Genomic DNA, 25,461 nt, shown 5'->3' on the forward strand with positions numbered 1-25,461 from the left:
AATGTATTAAGCCTCGCAAATTGTAAGAAGCTACTGCCCTTTCCTCTTGTCTGCAGATGATCCCTCTGAAACTGGGGAACAGGAACCCTTCTTCCCACTTGGAGATGATCCATGAAAACAGGACTCATGGCCAAGCCATGACATCTGGAAACCCTATTCTCTAGACTTCAGCCAGGCTGGGTCTCAGATTGGAGCCCACCTTCGGGGGTATACAGGAAGAAGTTCTTTCCCATCTTCCTAGGACTGATGCTCTCCTGGCAAGGAATCCTCTAGAGAAGATGGTCATCTCTTGGCCACAAGCAGGCAGCAGAGGAAGAATTAGTTTCCTTTGCATTTATGTTAAAGATGAGCCATGAACAAAGAAGATGGTGTAACTGTTAAAGCTGTAAAGGAACTCCGCTAAACTGGGTGTCTTTTCATCCCAGCAGGCTGACAGACAAGAGCCTAAACTCAGACAAAACATTGCTGAGAGGGGTAAGAGGTTTGCTCAGCCTCTGCTCCTCATGGCCCTTTGGCAGGATGGACACTTATAGTGCTATCAGTGTGCATGGTGCTAGGAAAAGAACAATGAAAAACAGCCAGTCTTACTAAAGGTATGTGTTGTGTGTATTGTTTTGCCTTCAATTTGTATATGACTTATGATGATCCTAAGGTGGACCAAACAAAGGGTGGGGGGGGGGTTTGGGGGCATGCTTTTTCTGAGGATGGTTGCCATTACCATTCTCTGAGGCTGAGAAAGTATGGCTTGCTTAAAATCACCCAGTGGGTTTTCATGTTGAGAATGGGGATTCGAACCCTGGTCTCCAGAATCATAGTCTAATGCTGAAACCACTATGCCACACTGGCTCACTCCAGCTAAAGGCATACAGTCATATATATTTATAGACATGCACACACATACACATGTACATAGGAAAAGGAACAAGTGATACATATATAAAACTATGAAATACATTTGATAAACACAAATTACACAGATTAAAAATACAAAACCCAATGCAATACAATATAAAACAAACAGACAAATCTGCACAACCGAAATATATAAGATAGTAAAAGCATTTTTAACTAGAATTTTTCTTCATTAAACAACTTCATTGCTGCTGGTGCCCAACCAGGTGCATCTCGCCAGGCCAGAAACAGGGGTAGAGGAGGGGTGTCCCAGTCACCCAGCCTCTCTTGGCACCCCTATGGGAAATCCTCCCATGGGAAACACCACAAGAAAGATGGGTAGGTAATAGGGCACATACACCATACACTCCAGCTGTCCCGATTTGGCAGGGACATACTGATTAGTCTTGTTCCACTTTTTCACTTGCCTTTAAAATGTCCCAGTTTCTCCCTATAGACTGCATCCCCCAAATTATATGAACCTACAAACTACCTTCATGGTCACAACCAGCTGAATTTAAAAAGAACCTCATTAATAAAAATACTAATTCTCTATAACTGATGCCATGTTTCATAGACTTTAGATGGCAACCAAGAAACAGAAATTTCCAAATAATTCAAAGGTTTATTGAATGATCATATAATTGCATTATTTTGCTGAAGCTTCTGCTGTCAGACCTAGTTCACAATGCTCTGCTGGCATCTGAAGAAATAAATCTTGCCTCTGTTGCCTTTGGAGTCTTATCAGCCTGTGACTCTGTCATATATAAACTGCAACAACAGACATTAAAAAAAATATCAGCAAAGGACATACTAGTTTTACAAGACAGAATCTAGGTGCACTGTCTCTCCAAACACAAAGTAGTTCACACGCTTGTTTTCTCTCTAGTGTGGACATTCTGATGTCTCAAAAGGCTTGAATACTGAACTGCTGGCATTTGTATGGTTTATCTCATGTGTGGACTCTCTGATGAATCAGGAGGTTTGACTTCTGAGCAAAAGATTTCCCACATTGCTGGCATTTGTATGGTTTCTCTCCTGTGTGGAGATTCTGGTGTCTCACAAGGACTGACCTGTCAGTAAAACATTTTCCACACTGCAGGCATTTGTATGGTTTCTCTCCTGTGTGGCTTCTCTGATGTTTCAGGAGGTTTGACTTTTGAGCAAAACATTTTTTGCATTGCTGGCATGTGTATGGTTTCTCTCCTGTATGACTTCGCTGATGAGTTACTAGGAATGAATTTCGAGCAAAACATTTCCCACAGCAAGGACATTTGTATGGCTTCTCTCCTGTGTGTACTCTTTGATGGTTCAGAAGGACAGACTTGTCTGCAAAACATTTCCCACATTCCTGACATTTGTATGGCTTCTCTCCTGTGTGGACTCTCTGGTGTCTATGAAGCTGTGACTTGCGAGCAAAGCATTTTTCACACTGCTGGCATTTGTATGGTTTCTCTCCAGTGTGGCTTCTCCGATGCTTCACAAGAGCTGACTTGTCAGCAAAACATTTTTCACATTCCTCGCATTTGTACGGTTTCTCTCCTGTGTGGCTTCTCTGATGAGTCAGGACATTTGCCTTTCGAGCAAAAGATTTTCCACACTCATGACATTTGTATAATTTCTCTCCTGCATAGATTTTCTGATAAATCAAAAGGTTTCCTATAAAGAAGGAAAAAGACAAGGCTGAATCTCAGCATTCCGAGAGGACAGACCTCTGGAAGTAGCAATGGAGCTAAGCCAGCTGAAGGAGGAAAAGAAACATTAGAGAAATAGGAGCTACTGGGTCCTCTTTCATTCATTCATAGATATTAATCACTGTTGCTAAATGGAATCTCTTGATAGATCTGAAAACAAGTACCTGAGCCAGTTCACCCAAACTAATCATTCAAATTTGCCAGGTCCATGGTTGTGTGGCCCCCTCACTGTGTCTATGTGTGTGAGAGAGGGAGAGAAGAGGGAGAGTGTGTTTGTGTGTGTGTGTGTGTGTGTAAAATAGGATGGCATGGAAAAGAGATGAAGAGATGCTGATGGTGATATGGTGAAGCAGTGCAAATGGTCATGAGGGCAGATGGGAAAATTGAAGAGAGGAGGAAGAAGTGAAGAGCAATCAGACATGTGGGAGCAAGGAGGATGGGGAAAAGAAAAGAAAATCCAGAGGCATGAGCCAGTTCATCTCCAGAAGCTTACAGATGAATAAATGTGTTACAATTGAAAAGGGGATGTGATGGGAATGCAGCCAAATGGTGTGGTGGGTATTTGAGGGAGAGTGGGGAGCTGAGGCTGATAACACTGGACAAGCTTTGCCGGAAGCGGGGAAAAACATACATCTCTCTTTGTCCTATTCAGGAGTTTTGCTTGTGTGTGCACATATACTCATCCTTACCAGGATTTCTGTGTACGCAAACATGTATACATTGGGGCAAAAAAACCAGAACCAGTTGTTAATTACTTGCAGTGTCACCAAGGGACTTGAAAACTAACTGTTGCCTTAGAGGTCATTATTCCTGGCCTTGTTGTGGACCCTCTCAGGGGTACTTTCCTATCCACAAAGTGCTAGACCAGGGGTTCCCAACATGGGGGTCGCTCGACCCTTTCTTGGGGGTCGCCAGGTTGGGATTCCCCCTGCCTCCCTCTCCTCCCCTTTCCCCCGCGGGTGCCGGCGGACACCGCGAGGAGAAGGGGCCGGGGCCACCTCATCCTCTTCCCTTCTCCCCGCAGGTGCCTTCGAAGGCACCCGTGAGGAGAAGGGGAAAGGGCTGGGGCCGCCGCCGCCTCGCCGCTTCTCCCTGCGGATGCCTTTGAAGGCACCCGCGGGTAGAAGGGGACAAGGACAGGACTGCAAGTCCCAGCGGCCTTTGCGGCCCGAAGTCCCGCCCCTTCTTCACCAATGGCCTCCCTGATTGGCTGGGAGGCCAGGTAGGGGCGGGACCTCCGGCCGCAAAGCCTGCTGGGGCTTGTTGGCGGTCGAAAGTCCCACCTGTACCTGGCCTCCCAACTAATGAGGGAGGTCACGGGCAGGACTTTTGCCCGCAATGGGGGTCACGGCCCAACAAAGGTTGGGAACCACTGTGCTAGAGTATCTGTGACAGAGGCTGAATCAGGAGAGAGAAGTGTTAATGTAAGCCACATGGAATCCTATTTGGGGAGAAAGGATAAATAAGGGGGCAGAACTGAAGAAGTCACCAGTTTCATGGCTTGACTGGGACCGCAATTTTAGTAAGGACAAAGGTCCAGAGAGCCTCTCAGACAGGAATGGGCACACTAGTGAGGTGGACTAGATCTCCATGGATCTCAGAGGGCACCTCCTACTGTACTACCTGAAAAAGCCTTTTTGTTTTGCTTCTAAATACCCGTCAACATTCCTCAGGAAAATTTTTCCACTTCTGGTCCCTCTCTATGCCATTTAAGACCAGGAAAGACCCTTTCCCAAGAAGAAGATGGAAGCCAGTCCAGGACATAGAAGGGCTGAAAGAGGGTCCAAAAAACTGGTAAAATTGTTCTGGGATGGGTTAAGAGGCATTTGGGAATGAAAAACATTAACTGGCATGTCTCTTTCCTACATAATCTTAGGACTGGTAATTTAAGGAGGGGTGTTTGGAATCCTCACCTTGAGAGCTCTAGCACCTCACTAAACTACACATCCCAAAATTTCACAGGATGTTGCCATGTGAATCAATGTGGAATCAACCCGTTGTGAAAGGAACCTCTACAGGAAAGGCAAGAGATTCATGTTTCTTACCCAGGGAGGACAAATTCTCATAGTTTTCCATCATGACATCTCTGTACAAAGATCTTTGGTTCTCATCCAGAAGATCCCATTCTTCCTCTGTGAAATATACAGCCACATCCTCAAAGGTTACCTGCAAGAGAAAATAGCCCTCATCCAGAAAGAAACTCACCAAATGTGGAGGAAAACACATGGTGCCTCCCCAACAGGGTTTGATCACTTCAGAATAAAGACTGATACTTTTAAATATTCCCCCATCTCTTTTCTAACTCCCTGCATCTTGAACAAATAGCAAATAAAAGGTTACAACTTGGCTCACAGATGAGTTCAGTTTCTCATGTGAAGGGAGATTTTATTTAACATGTGGGAAGTTTTCCACATAGTACCTCTCAGTCTGCAATACTAGCTGGAATGTGTCCAGGGCAGCCTTGCCCAATCTAGTCTCCTGTTGTTGTTTTGGATTTTTTTACTACTTGTATTTCCAACTATTTTGAAACATTAGTGGAGTTATTTTGCACAAGGATCTCTTCCTATTTCTGTAAGTAAAAATATCAGAACACCTAACTGAACAATTAGAAATCACTGTTTCAAAGCCAGAAGCCTGAATCAGCTGCCTCCCTCCACCAAGGTGAGACACCAAACCTGCCTAAAAGCCTTTGATTCAGTACTAACGTAACTATAGAGCAAGCCCAGCTGGCAGGCCTGAGGGGTCCCTGAAGCCCAGCTCCACCACCTCTGGCCAGTAGCATCACTAGGAGCTGAAGGGTGTGTGGACCACACTAGGTGGCTCCTCTAAAGGGGTGTGTGACACCACTCCTCCACAAATGGCTCTTCTGCAGCCCAGCTGTGGAAGCCAGGCTCCAGGTGAGGTGCTGCAGAGAAAAGGGAAGCTAATCCATCTCCCTTCATCCCCTCAACCTTGGAACCAAAGAGGTTTTTTTTAAAAAAAACCTCTGTAAAAAGTTTGCTCAGCCCTCTGAAGCTGGTGAGCCGGAACAGGGGTCTTGTGGGGGACGAGGGAGGGAAGGAAAAATGAAACCAAGCAAGGCAGAGTTTGCAAGAGGATAGATACTGGCTAGTTGTGAGAATGGTTGCTGAGTGTCCCTCCCAGTGGAGGCATGGGCAGAAGGAAGAGACCCAGGAAAGGAGGCAGGAGTAGCCATCCATGGGTCCTTGGAATCTGCAAAGGAAGGACCGTGCATGGAAAGACCCTTTGGTGGACATTAGGAAATTTGCTGTTTGTTTGAGGTACTGTTTGGTTTAGTATGGTTTAAATATATTATTATTCAAAGAAAGAGCTATATTAGTCTGTCACAGCATAAAAAGCAAAAAGAAGGAAGGAATTTTGTAGCTCTTTCAGATGCCCTAATTTTGATTGATATCCAGTGCAGTTAAAATAGATCCATTAATCTTTAAAGTGCTGCTAGATTCCTCTCTCCTGCTTTTGTCCTAAAATATATTGTTTGTTCTCTTGTAGAAGTACTGATATTCTGGAAGGGGCTAAGCGGCTTAAACTCAATTTTCACTAGAAAGATAGTCTTATAAATTAATGGATGTCACTTCTCTTTTATACCCAGTGGAGCAGCTAGCTGCTTCATCATGATGAGCTAAGCATAACTGAATCTATATAAATAAAAAAACACGCAACTGCTATTAAAACAAAGCAATTAATATGAAGATTATAATATTAAGCAAGATCTCAAGGGCAGCTCATCTAATGTGAGATACTTTGTTTATTCCAGATGACTTTATTCCAACTATTGTAGATGTAATTAATGTGTCCAGTAGAAATGTGTAGTACAAAAGAGTTGACATGGATACCAGGAGGACATCTTTAAAAAATGTTAAAGCCTTGGATTTAAGGGTTTAAGTTAGATTTCTCAACATGCATTTGTGTTTCCTTGGGTTTTTTAAGATAAAGATTAAGATTCAAAACACACTGCAGAAATAATCCAGTTTGAGACTGCATTAACTGCTCTGGCTCAGTGCTGGGGAATTCTGGGAAGTGTAGTTTGTGAGACATTTAGCCTTCTCTGTCAGAGACCTTTGGGGCCACAACAAGTGGTGCTACAATTCCCAGGATTCCCTAGCAGTGACCCAGGGCCATTAATGGGTCTTACACTGGATTATTTATGCAGTATGTTTTGGACCTTAATCTTTAGCTTTAAAAGCTCCAAGGAACAACAGATGCTTGTTTAGAAATCTAACCTAAACCTTTAATCCAGGGTTTTAATTTTTTTTACTCATTTTAAATATTCTATAAAAACATCACAGCTTATCAAAGTTTCACTTAAACCATATAAAACTATGTTAGTATAAATAGAATCATAGAATAATGGAGTTGGAAGAGACCACAAGGGCATCCAGTCCAACCCCCTGCCATGCAGGAAATCTAAATCAAAGCATCCCTGACAGATGGTCATCTAGCCTCTGCTTAAAGATCTCCAAGGAGAGAGACTCCACCACTTTCCGATGGAGTGTGTTCCACTGTCGAACAGCCCTTACTGTCAGGAAGTTCCTCCTAATGTTGAGGTGGAATCTCTTTTCCTGGAGCTTTCATCCATTGTTCAGGGTCCTAGTCTCTGGAAGCTTGCTCCCTCCTCAATATGACATTTAAACAGGGCTATCATATCACCTCTTAACCTTCTCTTCTCCAGGCTAAACATCCCCAGCTCCCGAAGTCTTTCCTCATAGGGCATGGTTTCCAGACCCTTCAACATTTTAGCCACCCTCCTTTGGACACGCTTCAGTTTTTCAACATCCTTTTAAAACTGTGGTGCCCAGAACTGGACACAATATTCAGGTGGCGCCTGACCAGAGCAGAATAGAGTGGCACTATTACTTCCCTTGATCTAGACACTATATTTCTATTGATGCAGCCTAAAATTGCATTGGCCTTGTCAGCTGCCGCATCACACTGTTGACTCATGTTCAACTTGTGGTCTACTTGGACTCTCAGATCCCTTTCACATGTAGTCTCATTCAGCCAGGTGTCGCCCATCCTATATCTGTGCATTTCATTTAGTCTGTGTGTGATATTGTAATTTAAAGTTGTACTCTTAAATTTTGTTACCTGTTTAGGTCACTACAGGTATACACTTATATTAAGTGATATATTCTATGATTCTATGATATGGAAATTAAGATTTATGAGTAAGATTAGCACAAAAAACATTACTAAGGAATCTATATGATGTGGTATGGGAGGAAGTAAATTGGTGGAGGGGCTGACAGCAGGAGTTTCTACACCGGGTGACACCAACCCTGGTGATGCCACCCCTGGTGAAGCCACTGCCCCTGGCCCTGATTGCTGAGGGAGAAAGAAAGAACAAGATGGCAGGTAACATGAAACAGCTGAGCCATTGTATGATGGAGGATGGCATCTGGCCACCCATCACATCCCACACTGACAAACCAAGGTTTTAATTTATGGAAAGAAGAATTGAACAACACTCTGGGACAGGGGAATCCTTCTACTCTTGGTGTCAACTATTTGGGACAATATGTTGCTGACCATGCCCAATGGCTCCATCACAAAGGAGAAGGAGGTGAAAATTAACCTGCTCAAAGGACTTCATTCTTGCAATTTCTTCCACGAAAAGCAGAATTCAGTGGAGGCTCTCTTCTCTCCCTGTTGGAACCAGGTACGCATATCCTGGACTTCTGAGCGCCTGCAGAAGGTACAAAGGAAGCTGTTTCACATGTGCACACATTTATGCCGTCTTCTACAGACCATCAGAAAGGTCCAAAACAAATGGTAGAAACAATGCAGTTTGAGACCGCTTCAACTGCTCTGATTCATTGCTAGGGAATCTGGTAGTTTATTGTGGCACCAGAATTCTCCGACAGAGAATAGAGGGCATGCTTATCAAATTTTCAGATGACACCAAGTTAGGAGAAGTAGCTAATACCACAGAGAACAGGATCAAAATTCAAAATGACCTTAATAGAAAGGGACTTAAGGAGTCCTAGTAGACCACAAGTGGAACATGAGTCCACAGCGTGATGCGGCAGCTAAAAAGGCCAATGCTATTCTAGGATATATCAATAGAAGTATAGTGTCTGGATCAAGGGAAGCAATAGTGCAACTCTATTCTAATTTGGTCAGGCCTCACTTGGAATACTGTGTCCAGTTCTGAACACCACAATTCAAAAAGGATGTTGACAAGTTGGAGTGTGTCCAGAGGAGGGCCACCAAAATGGTGAAGAGACTTGAAGCCATGCCCTGTGAGGAGTCTTAGGAAGCTGGGGCTGTTTAGCCTGGAAAAGAGACGGTTAAGTGGTGATGTGATGGCCCTGTTTAAGTATTTGGAAGGATGTCACATTGAAGATGGAGCAAGCTTGTTTTCTGCTGCTCCAGAGAATAGGACCTGGAGCAATGGATGCAAGCTCCAGGAAAAGAGATTCCTCCTCAACATTAGGAGGAACTTCCTGAGAGTAGGGGCTGTTTGACAGTGGAACAAACTCCCTCGGAGGGTGATAGAGTCTCCTTCCTTGGAGGTCTTTAAGCAGAGGCTGGAGGGCCATCTGTTGGGGATGCTTTGAATGGGAGTTCCTGCATGGCAGAAGAGGGTTGGACTGGATGGCCCTTTTTGGGGTCTCTTCCAACTCTATGGTTCTAACAAGATGCAAGGGGGACACCCACAGCTTGGGTGAAAATAGGTTTAGCCTGGCGGGGAAGGGGGCTGCAGGGACCCTAAGTAAGCTTTTTGCTTTTTGGGGAGGGAGGGAGAGAGGAGGGGTCCTGGCTGGGGAGGGGGGGCTGGAGGGTCTCCTGTTGGGAGGGAGGCTTCTTTGGGTGAAGGAAAGGGAGCTTTCTTTCTACTCTCCCCCCAAGAGTCCCCCTTTGAGGCTCCTCCAGCTCCAAGGAGATTGAACCAATCTGCCCCTTTTCTCTCCCCAATCCCCTTAAATACCCCAATTCCCTTTCAGTTGCTCCACTCTGGGCCCACAACAAACTCCAGTTCCCAGCATTCCATAGCCTTGAGCCAAAAAGAGTTAAAGCGGTGCCAAACCGGGTTATTTCCCCAATGGGGATGCAGCCCCAGCCCGGCTCTCCCTTCCTGCGGGCTTTAAGGGCTCCTGAGGGCCTAGGCCCGCCTCCTTCTCCCTCCTTCAGCCCTTTATTGCCCTCTACCTGGGAGCCTCCTCCTCCGAGGTTTCTTTGCAGAAGGACAGACTCAGGAGCCCCAGGAGCAGCGAGCTCCCATTCCTAGAGTGGTCAGAGCTATTGATGTTTAAGTGCAGGGGGAAATGGCCGCCGCTCTGACCTCACTTCCGGTGGGAAGGTGGCGCGGGGAAGGAGGGCGCTTGGAGGAGGAGGAGGAAGAAAGAGGTAACGGGGGGACGTTGAGGGACCTCATATTCCCAGGCAATGGCAGGGGAAGGAAACCCCCGCAATCTCCTCCGGGGAGCATAGAGCTCGGATTCCTAGAGGGGCCAGAAGGGTTCATGGAGGAGGGGGAAATGGCCGCCACTCTGACCTCATTTCCGGTGGGGAGGGGGCTCTTGCTGCTTCGAGAAGGAAAAAGGAGGTAATGGCGGGGGCAAGGTATTGATGGGCGCCTTGTTCCCCGGCAGAGAGGAGACTTGGGGGAGCAAGGGAACCCCGCTTCTCTCCTCCTCTTCCCTCCAAAGGCACTGGGGCACCGAGGGAGTCTGTGGAGGGAGCAACCGCAGCCCGGCTCAGGGAGAAGGAGAGACTCTCTCAACTAAAGAGATTAGCTCCAGTCTATTTCGGTTGGCCCCCAAACCTTGCTCTTTAAGAGGTTTTGGACTTCAGCTCCCAGAAGCCTCCGCCATGTTGGCCAATAGTGTGGGACTCTGGGAGCTGAAGTCCAAGATGATGTAGATATAGCTTCTCATTTCAATGATGCCTTTGATAAGGTTTCCCATGACATTCTTGCAAAGAAGCTTGTAAAATGTGGGCTAGATAAGGCAACTGTTACATGGATTTGCAATTGGTTGACCGGCCGAAGCCAAAGGGAACCCAAAGGGTGCTCAACAATGGCTCTTTTTCAACCTGGAGAGAAGTGACCAGTGGGGTCCCACAGGGCTCTGTCCTGGGCCCAGTGCTATTCAACATCTTTATCAATGACCTGGATGACAGGATTGGGAGCATACTTATCAAATTTGCAGATGACACCAAATTAGGAGGAATAGCTAATACCCCAGAGGACAGGATCAAGATCCAAAATGATCTGAATAGACTAGAAAGCTGGGCCAAAGCTGACAAAATGAAAAGACCTGGGGATGATTAGCCTGGAGAAGGATAAGAGGTGATATGATAGCCCTGTTTAAATATTTGGTGTCACATTGAGGATGGAGCAAACTTGTTTTCTGCTGCTCCAGAGACTAGAACACGGAATAATGGATGGAAGCTACAGGAAAAGACGTTCCACCTTAACATTAGGAGGAACTTTCAGATAGTAAGAACTGTTCTACAGTCGAACATACTCCCTCAGAGATTGTGGTGGAGTCGCCCTCTTTGGAAGTCTTTAAACAGAGGCTGGATGGCCATCTGTTGGGGATGCTTTGATTGAGAGTTCCTGCATGGCAGACTGGGTAGGACAGGATGACCTTTGTGGTTTCTTTCAACTATGATTCTATGAGAGGAGGAGGAGGAGGAGGAAGAAGAGAAAGTTTCTGCCTCCAGAGGAGATCAGGTTTGGGCATTGGAGCGGGGAGCTCCCCCTACAAGATCCTGACCCTCCTCCCCTTTTCCCTTCATAACAGCCCAGTGAGGGAAATTCAGAAGGAGATGGGATGGACTGGCCCCACAGGATTGCTACAACATAAGTAAATGAACATCCAAAAAGGCATCAAAGGCGCTGTACTGACGGGCCCTACGGGGCCCCGTTGTTACGTACGAGGGGCAGCGCTTCCAGACGCAACTTGCCCCTCACATGTGATGAGGGCGTCAAAATGGCAGCGCCCTGTACATACGGGCACCACCATTTTGACGGGACAGATGCCTAGCATCCGCATGTCCCGTCGTCATTGTGATGCCGCGAGTGTGCCATTGGTGCACTGCGGCCGCGTGGTTTGTCCACTGCAGCTCCCTCACGCAGCAAACTAGGGCGGTGGAGACCACCCTTTTTGGGCGGTCTGTATCCCGCCAAAGTCTTTTGGTTACCTCACAGCCTTTGCCTGGGTTCCTCTTTACTATTTCTGCAAGGGATGCAGATTAAAGGAGGAAAGAAGGAGTTACTGAGAGAGTGGGAAAAAGAACTGATGCAGAATTAATGTAGATTGACATTGCTTGAATTGTGCAGGAAGGTATAATTCTTCCTTTTCCTAATATTCCTCAAAGACACATATCCAGGCCTGGGCTGCAGGCTAGAGGAGAGGAGACAGGTTCAAAGGAATTTACTCCTCAGAGCAACCTCTTGAGGAGAAGCAGTGAGATCTCTTGCCTGGAATTTGGGAAGGAGGGAGGATGGATCTGGAGGCTGTGGTGGGAGCAAAAATCAAACTTAAAAGGAAAGAGTCCAAGGAGGCAAATCCAAGATGAGAGCCACCAGGAGAGAGGAAGAGAGAAGCCAAGGCTCCTTTCGGGATGATAAACCCACTGAGCAATGTAGGCAGGGATCCTGGGTAGTCCACAGGATCCTAATCCCCCCCTTCTCCTTCACAACAGCCCAGTAGGGAGGTTAAGCCAAGGGAGTAACTGGCTAGAACTTATTTCAGAGAGGGTCCAAAAAAACATAAAATTCTATCTTGAGCCTTAGCCTGGGATCCTCTTTAGGATGCTTTCAAGGGATGCAGATTAAAGGAAGAAAGAGGGAGTTATGGTGAGAAGGAGGGAATAAGAGAAAGAGAGGGAGAGAATTGGAGAATGCTGAAGCTTTGGTGAAGATACTTCTGTAGAGATGATCTGCAGTTGAATGTTGCTAATAACTTACCAATATCTTTTCAACAACTCTTAATGGTCACCATTTATAGATATAAATTGTTCTTTTTCAATCTGGATGTCAGCACCCCAACCTATGTCCTCTGAGCTTCTCTTAATAATTGCTGTGGTTACCCCCAAACCAGGCCAACAGGTTTTGCATCTCTGTGATATTTCTCATCTGAGCCTGTCATTTCTCAAAAAGGGAGATATAGAAGGAAGGATTGTTTGTCATGACAATACTAGTTTTCCCCCCTCTTTCAGATCCAGGTCTACTTTGAGGAGGTGTAATTTCCCCAAAAGGGAGGTGTGGTCTCCTGGATCCAGAGGAGACTCTGCAAGGAAGTCAGGATGGAGGATGATGGCAAGGAAGCTTCTCTGGGTAAGGAGCCCCTTTTCCTTTGTTGGAGAGATGCTGAAGGAATGAATTCATGTTGTTTGCATTTCTTCTTAAACTATTGGGATGCAGGTGTAGAAATGGGTTGCCAGGGCTTGCCCCCTGGGTCACACTGTGCCAGACTTGAGCTTGTCTGAAACTGCTTTTTTTTTTTTTAAAAAAAAGAAAACTTTGGGCACAGTGCAGAAATAATCCAGTTTGAGACAGGAAGTCTTTAAGCAGAGGCTGGATGGACATCTGTCAGGTATGGTTTGATTCAAATTTCCTGCATGGCAGGGGGTTGGACTGGATGGCCCTTGTGATCTCTACCAACTCTATGATTCTATGAGACTGCTTTAACTGCCCTGGTGGAGTACTAGGGAATTCGGGGAACTGTAGTTTGTTGTGACACAAGAGCGCTCTGACAGAGATGGCTAAATGTTTCACAAAACTACAGTTCCCAGAATTGCCTAGCATTGAGCCAGGGCAGTTGAAGTGGTCTCAAATGGCATCATTTCTGCAGTGTATTTTGGCTCTTTGATTTTGCCCTGCTCAAAGCTTCCAGAGTTCCAAGTGCAGTTCTTCAATCTCCTCCTTCTTCTGAAGCCCTTTTGCCTACAGTAGCAGAAGATATTTGAATAACATACCTGCTGGGTAATCTTGGGATGTAATACTTAACCCGATGTCCCATCTCTGAACATGGAAAAAAGCTGTTGTGGAGAGAAATTTTGAATATTGAACTCCCTGATGTTCTAGGTTTTAAAGTGAAACAATATTTTATTTTTTTATTTCTGTGGAGAAAAATCCATAATGTGCACACCTCACTTGCAGCCTCAGAGAATACAGTTATGTGAATGAAGTGTGTCTTTTTTCCTCCTGTCTGTAAAAATCAGAACAGGTTTCCCTGTTTCCTTAACCATTAGACTATCTCAGGCCTGGTCTGTTTTCTACTGGTTTATGTGTCCAGATGGTCCTCTTCTTCCTATGGAGGTTCTTGACCAGGTTGCTAGGATTCTCCAGAGTGGCCTGGATACCCAGCCTCCATGCCTCCTTCTATGCTCCTAAGCCCCAAAATACTGGGGTCTATGAAGCCCAGGACCAGTTATTCACATGTGGGTTTTCTGAATACATTCATGGTGAGCTTTTGAGAATGGATCTTATATGTCAAAATTGTCAGGGATTTGAAGGGTTAAAACACAGCACACAGAGAAATGCTTGATGTGTGTGTGTTTGGCCATGAGCATTCAGCAGAGTGGCAAAGCTGATCAAGCTCAGCTGAAACTCATTGGCTCAAGGACACTTCAGTGCCCAAGTGCACGTAGCTATGGCTGATGAAACCATGTGTCTAGATTGCACAGGAGACACATGACATGGTTACACACCTGAACTCACTGGGTTTGGAGACCACATGGTCTGGAGACTATATAAGCCCAGGGGTTGCAAGGGTGTGGTGTGGGTTAGTAGAAGGAGTTGGATTGGTATGTTTTGGAGTGTTAGAGATCTAGTTTTGTATAATAGCACTGTGAATAAAGAGCACTTTGGGAGACTTAGTTTCTCTGGTGGTTTATCCAAAGAAGCTACAGCATCGGTTTGCTGTGTGTCCCTGGAGGTTCCTGCATTGCTGCAGTTCCTGGAAGACATCCAGTTGCTGTCATCCCAACTTGGACTTTGGAGCCACGCTTCGGCTTCTGGAAATTTGGCTTCTGGAAATTTGCTCCAAGGGTCTGATTTAACCCCAGGACTCGTTTGAGTTGCTGACAGTGGTTGTTGGACCCCGCAGTTGTGCTGACAAAAATATCTTATAGTAAGGAGCAATGGGCCTGCTACTTTTCCCTCAACAATATCCCAAAACAGATCATATTTCCCAGCTGAATATTAAGGTTCTGAGGAAGGAGAGACTTCATCAGGTCACTTCCAACATTGATGGGAGCAATAAAATTTCCATGAAAGCAGTTTCATAATGCAAATGCCAGGACTGAGGGTGAATGTAGGTTCCTAATTTGCCTAATTGCAGGCTGTCAACCTGGTTTTTAAGGCACATAAAAAAGTCAAGAAAGTCAAAATACTTCCTCAGCAGTCTGGAGAGCATGCGTCAGGGATGAGGCCAATCTGATGTAATTTTCATGCAGGGTGGGGAGGCAATGCTTATCTTGAGTATAGCTTCTACCATGCAACTCTAAGGTAGCGCTTCTTAAAAACCTGTCACTCACCTTAACCTCCATAAGTGAGAGAGCAAGTCCCTCACCCCAGGGATGGAAGGACAAAGCTTTGACAAATATAAATAAACTATAAGCCACTCCAAAACACAAACACCACCAACCAGGGAGAGAAAATCCCCTACCTACAACTGTGAAAAAGTAACCTTCACGATAAGGACCAGTATGCCATTTTGCTGCAGTGTGGGGAGACAGTCCTTATGATGGGACCAACACAAGCAGTCACTATACCATTGGGTGGGCAATAGCTCACTGTAAAGACGCAACCTGTTGCAGGACACTTATCCCAAAAGACAAAGCTGCAGAAGCTTGCAAAAGAAGGGGCCAAGAATGTGGCAAAAGTGCCCTGGGGTGTACTGGAAAGGGGCATGTGGGAGAAAAATAATTCAAAAACTAATTTTCAAAACAAATTGGGGGGAAAGTAAACATTTTGAACCTCCCTCCAAAATTATTATAGTACTATATATACTCATAGTATCATAGAATTGTAGAGTTGGAAGAGACCACAAGGGCCATCCAGTCCAACCCCCTGCCATACAGGAAATTAAACCATATCACCAGTAGTCTCGTTCAGCCAGGTGTCGCCCATCCTATATCTGTGCATTTCATTTAGACTGTGTGTGATATTTTAATTTAAAGATGTACTCTTAAATTTTGTTACCTGTTTAGGTCACTATGGCTATTATATTAAGTGATATATGCGAATTAAGATTTATGAGTAAGATTAGCACAAAAAACATTACTAAGGAATCTGTATGATGTGGGATGGGAAGAAGTAAGTTGATGGAGGGGGTGACAGCATGAGTTTCTACACCGGGTGACACCAGGGAAGAGATCCAGGACATCAATACTGGCAGCCAGATGGAGAGCATCTGGATAAAAATTAAAGGGGAAGGAAACAAGGATGTTATGGTGGGAGTCTACTACACTTTCTTTGATAAAATTACCAGCTTGGTAGATGAAGGGAATGCTGCGCATATAGTATATCTTGATTTCAGTAAGGCCTTTGACAAAGTTCCCCATGACATTTTTGCAAACAAGCTTGTAAAATGTGGGCTAGACAAGGCAACTGTTACATGGATTTGTAACTGGTTGACCGGCCGAACCCAAAGGGTGCTCAACAATGGCTCCTTTTCATCCTGGAGAGAAGTGGCCAGTGGGGTCCCACAGCGCTCTGTCCTGGGCCCAGTGCTTATCAAATTTGTAGATGACACCAAATTAGGAGGAATAGCTAATACTCCAGAGGACAGGATCAAAATTCAAAACGACCTGAATAGACTAGAAAGCTGGGCCAAAGCTAACAAAATGAAATTCTACATGGGGGACACCTGTCTGAATGAAACTACGTGTGAAAGAGATCTTGGAGTCCAAGTAGACCACAAGTTGAACATGAGTCAACAGTGTGATGCGGCAGCTAAAAAGGCCAATGCAATTTTAGGCTGCATCAATAAAATATAGTGTCTAGATCAAGAGAAGTAATAGTGCCACTGTATTCTGCTTTGGTCAGGCCCCACCTAGAATATTGTGTCCAGTTCTGGGCACTACAATTCAAAAAGGACATTGAGAAACTGGAGCGTGTCCAAAGGAGGGCAACCAAAAGCAAGGCAAGGAAGTTCTCCACCCCATCCCTGTTTCATCTTCATAGCAACCCAGTGAAGGAGGTTAAACTGAGGGAGCCAGTGGCCCAGCAGCATTGCCACAACTTATGTCAGGTGAAGTATGGGCATAGGAATCTTCATTTAGTTACCCTGTAGTCTCTGCCTTGAATGCTCTTTATGATGTCTGCAAGGGTTGCAAATTAAAGAAAGAAAGGGGGAGATTCAGGGAAGAATAAGACAGAAAGAATCACAGAATTATAGTCATAGAGTTGGAAGAGACCTCATGGAATATCCAGTCTAACCTCATTCTGCCATGCAGGATTACACAACCAAAGCACTCCCAACAAATTATCATCCAGCCTATTTAAAGAACACTAAGGAGGGAGACTCCACCACTCTCTGAGGAAGTGTGTTCCACTGTCAAACAGCTCTTACTGTCAGATTGTATTGTTAACAATCTCCTTTACTGTAGTTTGCATTCATTGCTCCCTGTCCTAGTCTCTGGAACAGCAGAAAACAAACTTGCTCTACTTTCAGTATGACATCTCATCAAATAATTAAACATGGCTAAACATAGGGATGTAGTTATACCAAAGGAGGAAGAAATGAGAGAGAGGGAGAGAGAGAGAGATGCCAAAGAAGGAGAATGCTGTAGCTAGAAGAAACTTGAAAAAGAATTAGAAAATATTTGAGTATTAAAATGAAAATTCAAGCAACCAAATCAAGATTCAAGCAACCAAAAAGGCAACTGTATAGCCAGTATAGGAATCAAACAAACTATTTTCACTTCTCAAGCAGAAATCAAGAAAAAACAGACTACATAATTGGAAGTAGAGGATGAAGAAGCTCCATTCTCTCTTCAAACAAGTCCAGGAGCAGAATGTGACATACACTATGAAGTACTCATACCCAATATGAAAGTAAAGTTAAAGACCAACACTAAACCAACTAATATACCAATCTACAACCTGAACAACATCCTGGTTGAATTTAAAGATAATTTAAAAATAGTAACATCCAAAATCCATGAAACACTGATACCTTTATCGGGACAACCAAAACGCACAATATACTTGTTGCAGACATGTATACATGTATATTGTGCATTTTGGTTGTCCTAATAAAGGTATCACCACTCTGTGGATTTTGGATGTTATTGCACTTTGCTCTATGGCTAGTGCAGCTACAGCTGGATGTGTTGGTTTTTTAAAATCAGATTTGCACTATGGCCTGAAACACAGAGGACCAAAAGAGTGGTGCGCGACCGTTCTGGCACTGATCACGCTGGAGCCACAGCAACTGCATGTACCTGGACCAATCCACGCCATCGCTGCAGTCCTGAACCAGGCTGCCTTTGCCCGGTCCTTTCAGAATGACATGGCATTGGTGCACGGCTTCTAGCCATGTTCGGCCGAAATCCACATCTTTTGGCCCATGTGTTTCAGGCCTATTAACCCTAATTGACCAGACAGCTTTGTGGATTTCTCCTTGGACTTCTACTTAGATGTTATTGTACTTTGCTATATGACCAACACGGTGACTGATGGAGACTGTTGTTTTGTTTTAATGCAAATTTGCACTATTAAGCCTAACTGACCGGGAGCCCTAAGAACACTGATCTGAAGCCAGGGACATTGTCAGGGACGAATGTAAAAAGACACAATCTGCATCCAAAATGGAAGAGAAGCCTTAATGGATGACAAATGAAACTTGTCAAGCTGTTCAATACAGATGAGAAGCAATAGTAAAAAGGGACAGAAATAGGATCAAGAACCTAAATGCATTTGCTCAACAAAGAGATCAGATTTGTCTGGCATGACTTCTTTCTCTGAAACTCATGTTGACTTTTTGTGATTATGGCATTGCTTTCTAGATGTTCACAGACTCTTTGTTTAATTATCTGCTCCAGAATCTTTCCTGGTATCGATGTCAGACTAACTGGACGATAATTGTTGGGATCCTCTTTTTCCCCCTTTTTGAAGATGGGGACAACGTTTGCCCTCCTCCAGTCTGCTGGGATTTCTCCTGTTCTCCAGGAGTTCTCAAAGATTATTGCCAATGGCCAGTTCTTTTGCCAGTTCTTTTAATACTCTTGGATATAGTTAATCTGGTCCTGGAGACTTATATTCATTTAGATTAACAAGGGATTTCTGTACTCTTTGCTTATTCTGTGCTGAAATTCCCCTATTCTGTCCTCTGCTACATTATGCTCAGGTTGAGCACTCTTTTCCTTTTCTGAGAACACAGAGGCAAAGAAGGTGTTGAGTAATTCTGCCTTTTCTCTGGTCCCTCGTAGCATTTTGCCATTTTCTCTGTGCAATTGCTTTGTGCTTCAAGGGCTTGTGAAGGGGTGTTTGCTGAGAGGGAGTGAGTCACAGAATTGCCTCAGGAAGGAATTAGTAGCCAGGACCCCTCTATATAGCGATAGACCCACTCTCTGGAGCTCAGTGACAGAGGTTGAGGAACAACCAGGCTAACAAGGGTCTTTTTCCTGGGTGCTTAGTAGGCAGTTTTTTAGGGGGAAGGTCATAGTCCTGTTTAAGTGCCTCATTAAGATTTTTGAGAGGATGGAACGTGGGGGAGTTGCTGCAATACTTGTGGCGTGTTTGTCTTCTTGCCTATGGATGTGGGCAACTTCATCAAGTGCAAGTTGGTAATCCTGTTGCAAGAGAAGGTCTAGCAGCTGGAGACCACGGTATCTATACTTCAGCATCCTAGGAAGCAAGATGTTTTCCTGGACAGGACAGAACAGACTGTCCTGATTGAGGAAAACCCAAGGAGGAGGACACCATAAGTTGGAGTTGACTTGAAGGTACATAACTAGAAAATGGTTTGTTCTTCTTCTTCTTCTTCTTCTTCTTCTTCTTCTTCTTCTTCTTCTTCTTCTTCTCCTCTTCCTCCTCCTCTCTCTCTCTCTGTAATACACTCGATGTGGTCTTTAGTACGGATCAGGAACATTCATGGGCAGAAGTAATCCAGACTTCTCCCCTGTTGAGGGGATGCCTCTCCCTACACAATCTCAGGACATCTGGGAAGAATTTATTAGATTATCCAAAAACCAGACTAATATCAACTTCCCATAGAGCATTTACTGCCATGGCTCCCAAATTGTGGAATAGCTTACCGGAAGAGATCCGTCTTATTACCACCTTAGATGCCTTCAAGAAGGCACTTAAGATGGATCTCTTCCAGTGAGCCTACCCCCCCCCCCCCGATCTGCTATAAGCAACTATAAGAAGACACTTCATTTTGAGCATGTTCATTAGAATTTAGACGTTGATATGGATATTTTATAGGGCTGGTATAATGTTGTGATTTTATGGACATTATTTTATGCAAATTGTAATATTTTAACGGAACTGTAATTTTAAATCTATTAATGTAATCCCACCTCGATCCGCAGGGGGAGGCGGGAAATATAAATAAAAAGTATTATTATTATTATTATTATTATTATTATTATTTCCTCATCTTTCATGTGGTCCTTCTTCAGAACTGGATACAGTATTCTAGGTGAGGCCTGACCAATGCAGAATAGAGTGGCACTATTACTTCTCTTGATCTAGAGACTATACTTTTATTGATGCAGCCTAAAATCGCATTGGCCTTTTTAACTGCTGCATTGCACTGTTGACTCATGTTCAACTTGTACTTTACTTAGGGCTCACCTGACATACTGTGTCCAGTTCTGGGTACCACAATTCAAAAAGATGTTGAGAAGCTGGAACATGTCCAGAGGATGGCAACCAAAATGGTGAAGCATCTGGAAACCATACCCTATGAGGAGAGACTTAGGGAGCTGGATATGTTTAGCTTGGAGAAAAGGGGAGGTTAAGAGGTGATATGATAGCCCTGTTTGAATATTTGAAAGGATGTCATATTGAGGAGAGAGGAAGCTTGTTTTCTGCTGCTTCAGAGAATAGGACCTGGAACAATGTATGTAAGATACTGGAAAATGTTCCAGCTGAACAGTAGGAGGAACTTCTTGACAGTGAGAGCTGTTCAACAGTGGAACACTCTTTGTCGGAGTGTGGTGGGTCTTCTTTGGAGGTTTTTAAGTAGAGGCTGGATGGCCATCTCTTGGGGATGCTTTGGTTGTGAGTTCCTACATGGCAGGGGGCTGAACTGGATGGTCCTTGTGGTCTCTTCCAACTTTATGATTCTCTGATTAAGGTAAAGAAATCCCGAATGGACAGAAATCTGTGGTTGATGCAGTCAATGGAGGAAGTTGACCATAATGGAACAGATGGTTTTGGTTGAGGCGAAAGGGAAAACTGTTCAATAAAAGCAGTGATGGACTTGATCCCTAATGGATCCTAGGGTTCCCCCCCACACACATATTTAATGGGATCTCCTTCTTCTTTCTTAAACAGGTAATATTCAGGAGATAGAGAATTTTATCGAGCCCTCTATGGTATCATCAGAAACATCCAAGAACATTGTGGTGAAAGATGACTTTGTAAATCAAAGGGAACTGAAAAGGCAAAAGGGAAACCAACCAATGAATAGGAAGAACAACTCCTCTACTTCTCAGAGGGATAATTGTGATCTGACCACCCCAAAAAAATACAAAGGGAAAAGGAGGGTAAACTGTTCCGTCTGTGGAAAAATATTCCAATATAATTTTCTCTTAAAAGTACACAGCAGAATACACACAAAGGAGAAACCATATAAATGCATGCAATGTGGAAAGAGATTCACTCAGAGTGGGCATTTCAATGTACATCAGAGAACACACACTGGGGAGAAACCATACAAATGCATGGAATGTGGAAAGACCTTCGCGCAGAATTCAACTCTACAGTCACATCGAAAAACCCACACGGGAGAAAAACCATACAAATGCATGGAATGTGGAAGGAACTTCTCTCGTTTTGACAATTTATATTCACATCAAAGAACTCACACAGGAGAGAAACCATATAAATGCATAGAATGTGGAAAGAGCTTCAGTCAACGTGGAAATCTACATTCACATCGAAAAACCCACACAGGGGAGAAACCATATAAATGCATGGAATGTGGAAAGAGCTTCAGTCAACGTGGAACTCTACATTTACACCAAAGAATTCACACAGGAGAGAAACCACATAAATGCATAGAATGTGGAAAGACCTTTTCTTTTAGTCACAGTTTGTATTCACATCAAAGAACCCACACGGGGGAAAAACCATACAAATGCATGGAATGTGGAAAGAGCTTCTCTTATCATCAAAATTTAAGATCACATCAAAAAACCCACACAGGGGAGAAACCATATAAATGCTTGGAATGTGGAAAGAGTTTCTCTACTAATAATAATTTACGTTCACATCAAAGAACTCACACAGGGGAGAAACCATATAGATGCATGGAATGTGGAAAGAGCTTCAGGGACAGTGGTTCATGTAGTAAGCATCAAAGAATCCACACAGGGGAGAAACCATATAAATGCATGGAATGTGGAAAGAGCTTCAGTGAGAATGCATATCTTCAAGCGCACCAAAGGACTCATGCAGGGGAGAAACCATACAAATGCACAGACTGTGGAAAGACTTTCTCCTATCGTCAATATTTACGTTCACATCAAAGAACCCACACTGGGGAGAGGCCATATCAATGCATAGAATGTGGAAAGAGCTTCACTCAGAGTGGACATCTACGTACACATCAAAGACTCCACACAGGGGAGAAGCCATATCAGTGTGAGGAATGTGGAAAGAGCTTCAGTCAACGTGGAAATCTACATTTACATCAAAGAACCCACACTGGGGAGAAACCGTATAAATGCACAGAATGTGGAAAAACCTTCTCTCATAGTACTTCTTTACATTCACATCAAAGAAGCCACACAGGCCAAAAAGCATATAAATGCATAGAATGTGGGAAGACTTTTTCTTATAGTCAAAATTTACATACACATCAAAGAATCCACACAGGGGAGAAATCTTATAAATGCATGGAATGTGGAAAGAGCTTCGGTCAGAGTTCAGCTCTACTTTCACATCAAAAAGTTCATACAGGGGAGAAACCACATAAATGCATAGAATGTGGAAAGACCTTCTCTCATCGCCAAAATTTAAATTCACATCAAAGAACCCACACTGGGGAGAAGCCGTATCAGTGCATGAAATGTGGAAAAACGTTCCGACAGACTGGGCATCTACGTTCACATGAAAGATTCCACATGGAAAAAAACATGTAATGTGGAAATCACTTCAGTTGGAGTGGATAGCTTCGTGTACATCAAACAACCCACTTAGGAAAAGTCACATAAATCCATATAATATTTAAAGACCTCTCATAGACAAATGTTACATTCACATCAAAGAACCCATTATGCATTGACTGTGGAAAGTTTCAATTTTTAAAGTGTATTAAAAACTCTAAACAAGCCTTAAAATCTGAATTACACAGTATTTAAACCCTTGTCAATCTGGAAAAGCCTCATGGTGATTCTATGATTCTATGTTTTTATCTGCCATGGAAAGGAGATCAGAGAGATGGGGCCAATCTGGCCTCTCTAGTGAAGGCCTTCCAGAGCCTGGGAGCAGCCACTGAGAAGGCCCACTCTCTTGTTCCCAGCAAATGTACCGGAAAGGGTGGAGGAACAGAGAGAAGGGCCTTTCTGGACAGTCTCAACATTCTAGTGGCCTGTTACAGACTGCCAAAATAAAGCTGCTTTGGGTCTCTTTGGAGGTATGCTATTTAAATGATGCATGCATCCTAAGAATCTGGAAGCTGCACCAAAAGCTACACTCCGGTGCTTAGGAATGGAGTGTGGCTTTGGTGCAACCTCCAGACTTTTAGGACCCATGCATCATTTAAATAGCATACCTCCAAAGAGACCCGAAGTAGCTTTATTTTGGCAGTCTGTAACAGGCCATAGTCTTTCAAATAGACTGTACTAACCTGTATAGGGCTTTATAGCTCAAGATCAGCACTTTATATTGTACCTGGAAACACACCAGCTGCCAATGGAGCTATTGCCACAAGGAAGTTGTATGTTCATTGTAGCCAGCTCCACTTAACAACTTGGCTTCAGCTTTTTGGGCACACTGAGGTTTCTGATCACTTTTCAAAGACAGCCCCACACAGAGTGCATTACAGTAATCCATATGGGATTTAATCAAGGCATGTACCACCATGGGCCAGATCTGACTTTTGCACCAGGAAGGTGTACAGTTGGCGCACTAGCTTTAACTGCAAAAACATTCATGGCCATTGCTGAAACCTGGGCCTCCAGGCTCAGCACTGAATCCAGAAGTACCCCCAGACTATGAGCCTGAGTTTTCAGGGGGCGTGTTACCCATCCAACACTCACTGTCTCTAGAGGTGGTGCTTGGAAATAGTTGTTATTCAACTTGCTTGTCCTTGAGAGAGAACTCAGCCTTTCAATGCTGAATTTGAGGTGGAAAGAGTTCAAAAAATGTCTTGTATACAGATCCATAAAATGTATGGTTTTATAGCAAGTTATTCTGCTTAAGTTGCCTGATATCAACTCGAGCCCCTCCTCCTAATAGAAATGACTGGAATTTTGCCCCCCCCCCCCCCCCGTTTGCAGTGGACTAATGTTATGTCAACATGTAACATGTGCTAGTAGTTAAGGCCTTGAGTCCTGGGTCTGTCATTTGAAGTATTGGCCACCCACGTACACATATACACACCTTGGTGACATCTGCAGTTTGAGTGAGCATCCTCCTACATCAGGGGTAGGCAACCTTTTTGAGCCGGGGGCCGGGTTGCTTTCCCTCAGGCGACTGGGGGGCCGAAGCCGGGGGTGGAGCTTCCACCCTCCGGCGTCGGTGCTGCACGCCAGGGGTGGAGCTGCCACCCTCGAGGGGCAGGGCCACATGCCGGGAGCGGAGCTTCCACCCTCCAGGGGCCAGACCTCCCCATCTTTGCCGGCCCCTGACGGGGCCCCAGGCCCCGTCAGAGGCTGGCAAAAAAGCCGGCGGGGGACGCCAGCACTGGAGGACTCCAGGGATGGCAGCGGGCCTCTCAGAGACCCCCTGCCGCTGCCGGAGGCCTCTTGGAGGACTCCAGGGACGGCAGCGGGCCCCTAAGAGACCCCCTGCCGCCTCCGGAGCCCGTTTGGGGACGCCAGGGGCGGCAGCGGGTCTCCTAAAGCCCCACTGCCCATAGCGGTGAAGTCTTGCGCAACCTTTTCTGTGGTCGCGCGAGACTTCACCGCTATGGGCACCGCCATTTTTTCTCCCAAAATGGCGGCGAAGTCTCACGTGACCTCAGGGAAGGTTGCGCGAGACTTCGCCGCCATTTTGGGAGAAAAAATGGCGGTGCCCATAGAGGCAAAAAGCCGCATTCGGCGGTGGCGGTGGCAGCTGCCGCGGGCTGGCTAAAAAGCCTCCGTGGGCCGGATCCGGCCCGCGGGCCGCAGGTTGCCGACCCATGCCCTACATCATCATCTTGGTTATTTGTCAAGATGTTGAAGAAGACCAGCCGCAGGACAGCTCTGTACCCCCCCTCTCCGGTCTCCTGTCTCCATGGTGATAGAAACCATTGGTGAATCTTCTTTGGCTTTCATCCATATGCCAGTTACAAATCCACAAATCCTATACTAGCAGTCTGCAAAAATATCAAGAGAGGCCTTGACCAAAGCTCTACTGATGCAAGACACATGATATCCCCTCAACTACAAAATATGTAAGTGATCAAAGAGAATAGGGTTACTCTGGTATGACTTGCTTCAGGCTTTAAAAGGTTTTAAAAATCCTTTATTTCCTTGCTTCTCTTTCCTCCCTTCCTCCTTTCTTCCTTTCCCT

The 25,461-nt window shown here is 44.8% G+C and overlaps 2 protein-coding genes across 4 annotated transcripts; one reads left to right on the forward strand and one right to left on the reverse strand.

The window, feature by feature from the left end:
- Positions 1–937: 937 nt before the first annotated feature.
- On the reverse strand, positions 938–9,802 carry LOC149320374 (uncharacterized). The gene is made up of 4 exons (XM_089502298.1): positions 9,756–9,802; positions 8,179–8,289; positions 4,631–4,751; positions 938–2,550 (listed from the first exon to the last, which is right to left on the reverse strand). Exons 2-4 carry the CDS (start codon positions 8,194–8,196, stop codon positions 1,844–1,846), a joined length of 846 nt encoding a protein of 281 aa, XP_089358424.1. The 5' UTR covers positions 8,197–8,289; positions 9,756–9,802; the 3' UTR covers positions 938–1,843.
- A 111-nt stretch (positions 9,803–9,913) lies between these two features.
- On the forward strand, positions 9,914–23,067 carry LOC149320375 (uncharacterized). Of its 3 annotated transcripts, none has more exons than XM_089501160.1 (3): positions 9,914–9,953; positions 12,774–12,891; positions 21,073–23,067. In XM_089501160.1, exons 2-3 carry the CDS (start codon positions 12,861–12,863, stop codon positions 22,881–22,883), a joined length of 1,842 nt encoding a protein of 613 aa, XP_089357286.1. In that variant the 5' UTR covers positions 9,914–9,953; positions 12,774–12,860; the 3' UTR covers positions 22,884–23,067. The 3 variants fall into 3 exon arrangements, with proteins under 3 accessions (XP_089357286.1, XP_089357293.1, XP_089357299.1); XM_089501167.1 differs by lacking the exon at positions 9,914–9,953 and adding an exon at positions 12,363–12,411; XM_089501173.1 differs by lacking the exons at positions 9,914–9,953; positions 12,774–12,891 and adding an exon at positions 19,271–19,511.
- The last annotated feature ends 2,394 nt before the right edge of the window (positions 23,068–25,461 follow it).

Source organism: Sceloporus occidentalis, unplaced genomic scaffold, assembly GCF_023333645.1.
Source record: "Sceloporus occidentalis isolate IW3139 unplaced genomic scaffold, rSceOcc1.0.p SCAF_1, whole genome shotgun sequence".
NCBI classification, from domain to species: Eukaryota; Metazoa; Chordata; class Lepidosauria; order Squamata; family Phrynosomatidae; genus Sceloporus; species Sceloporus occidentalis.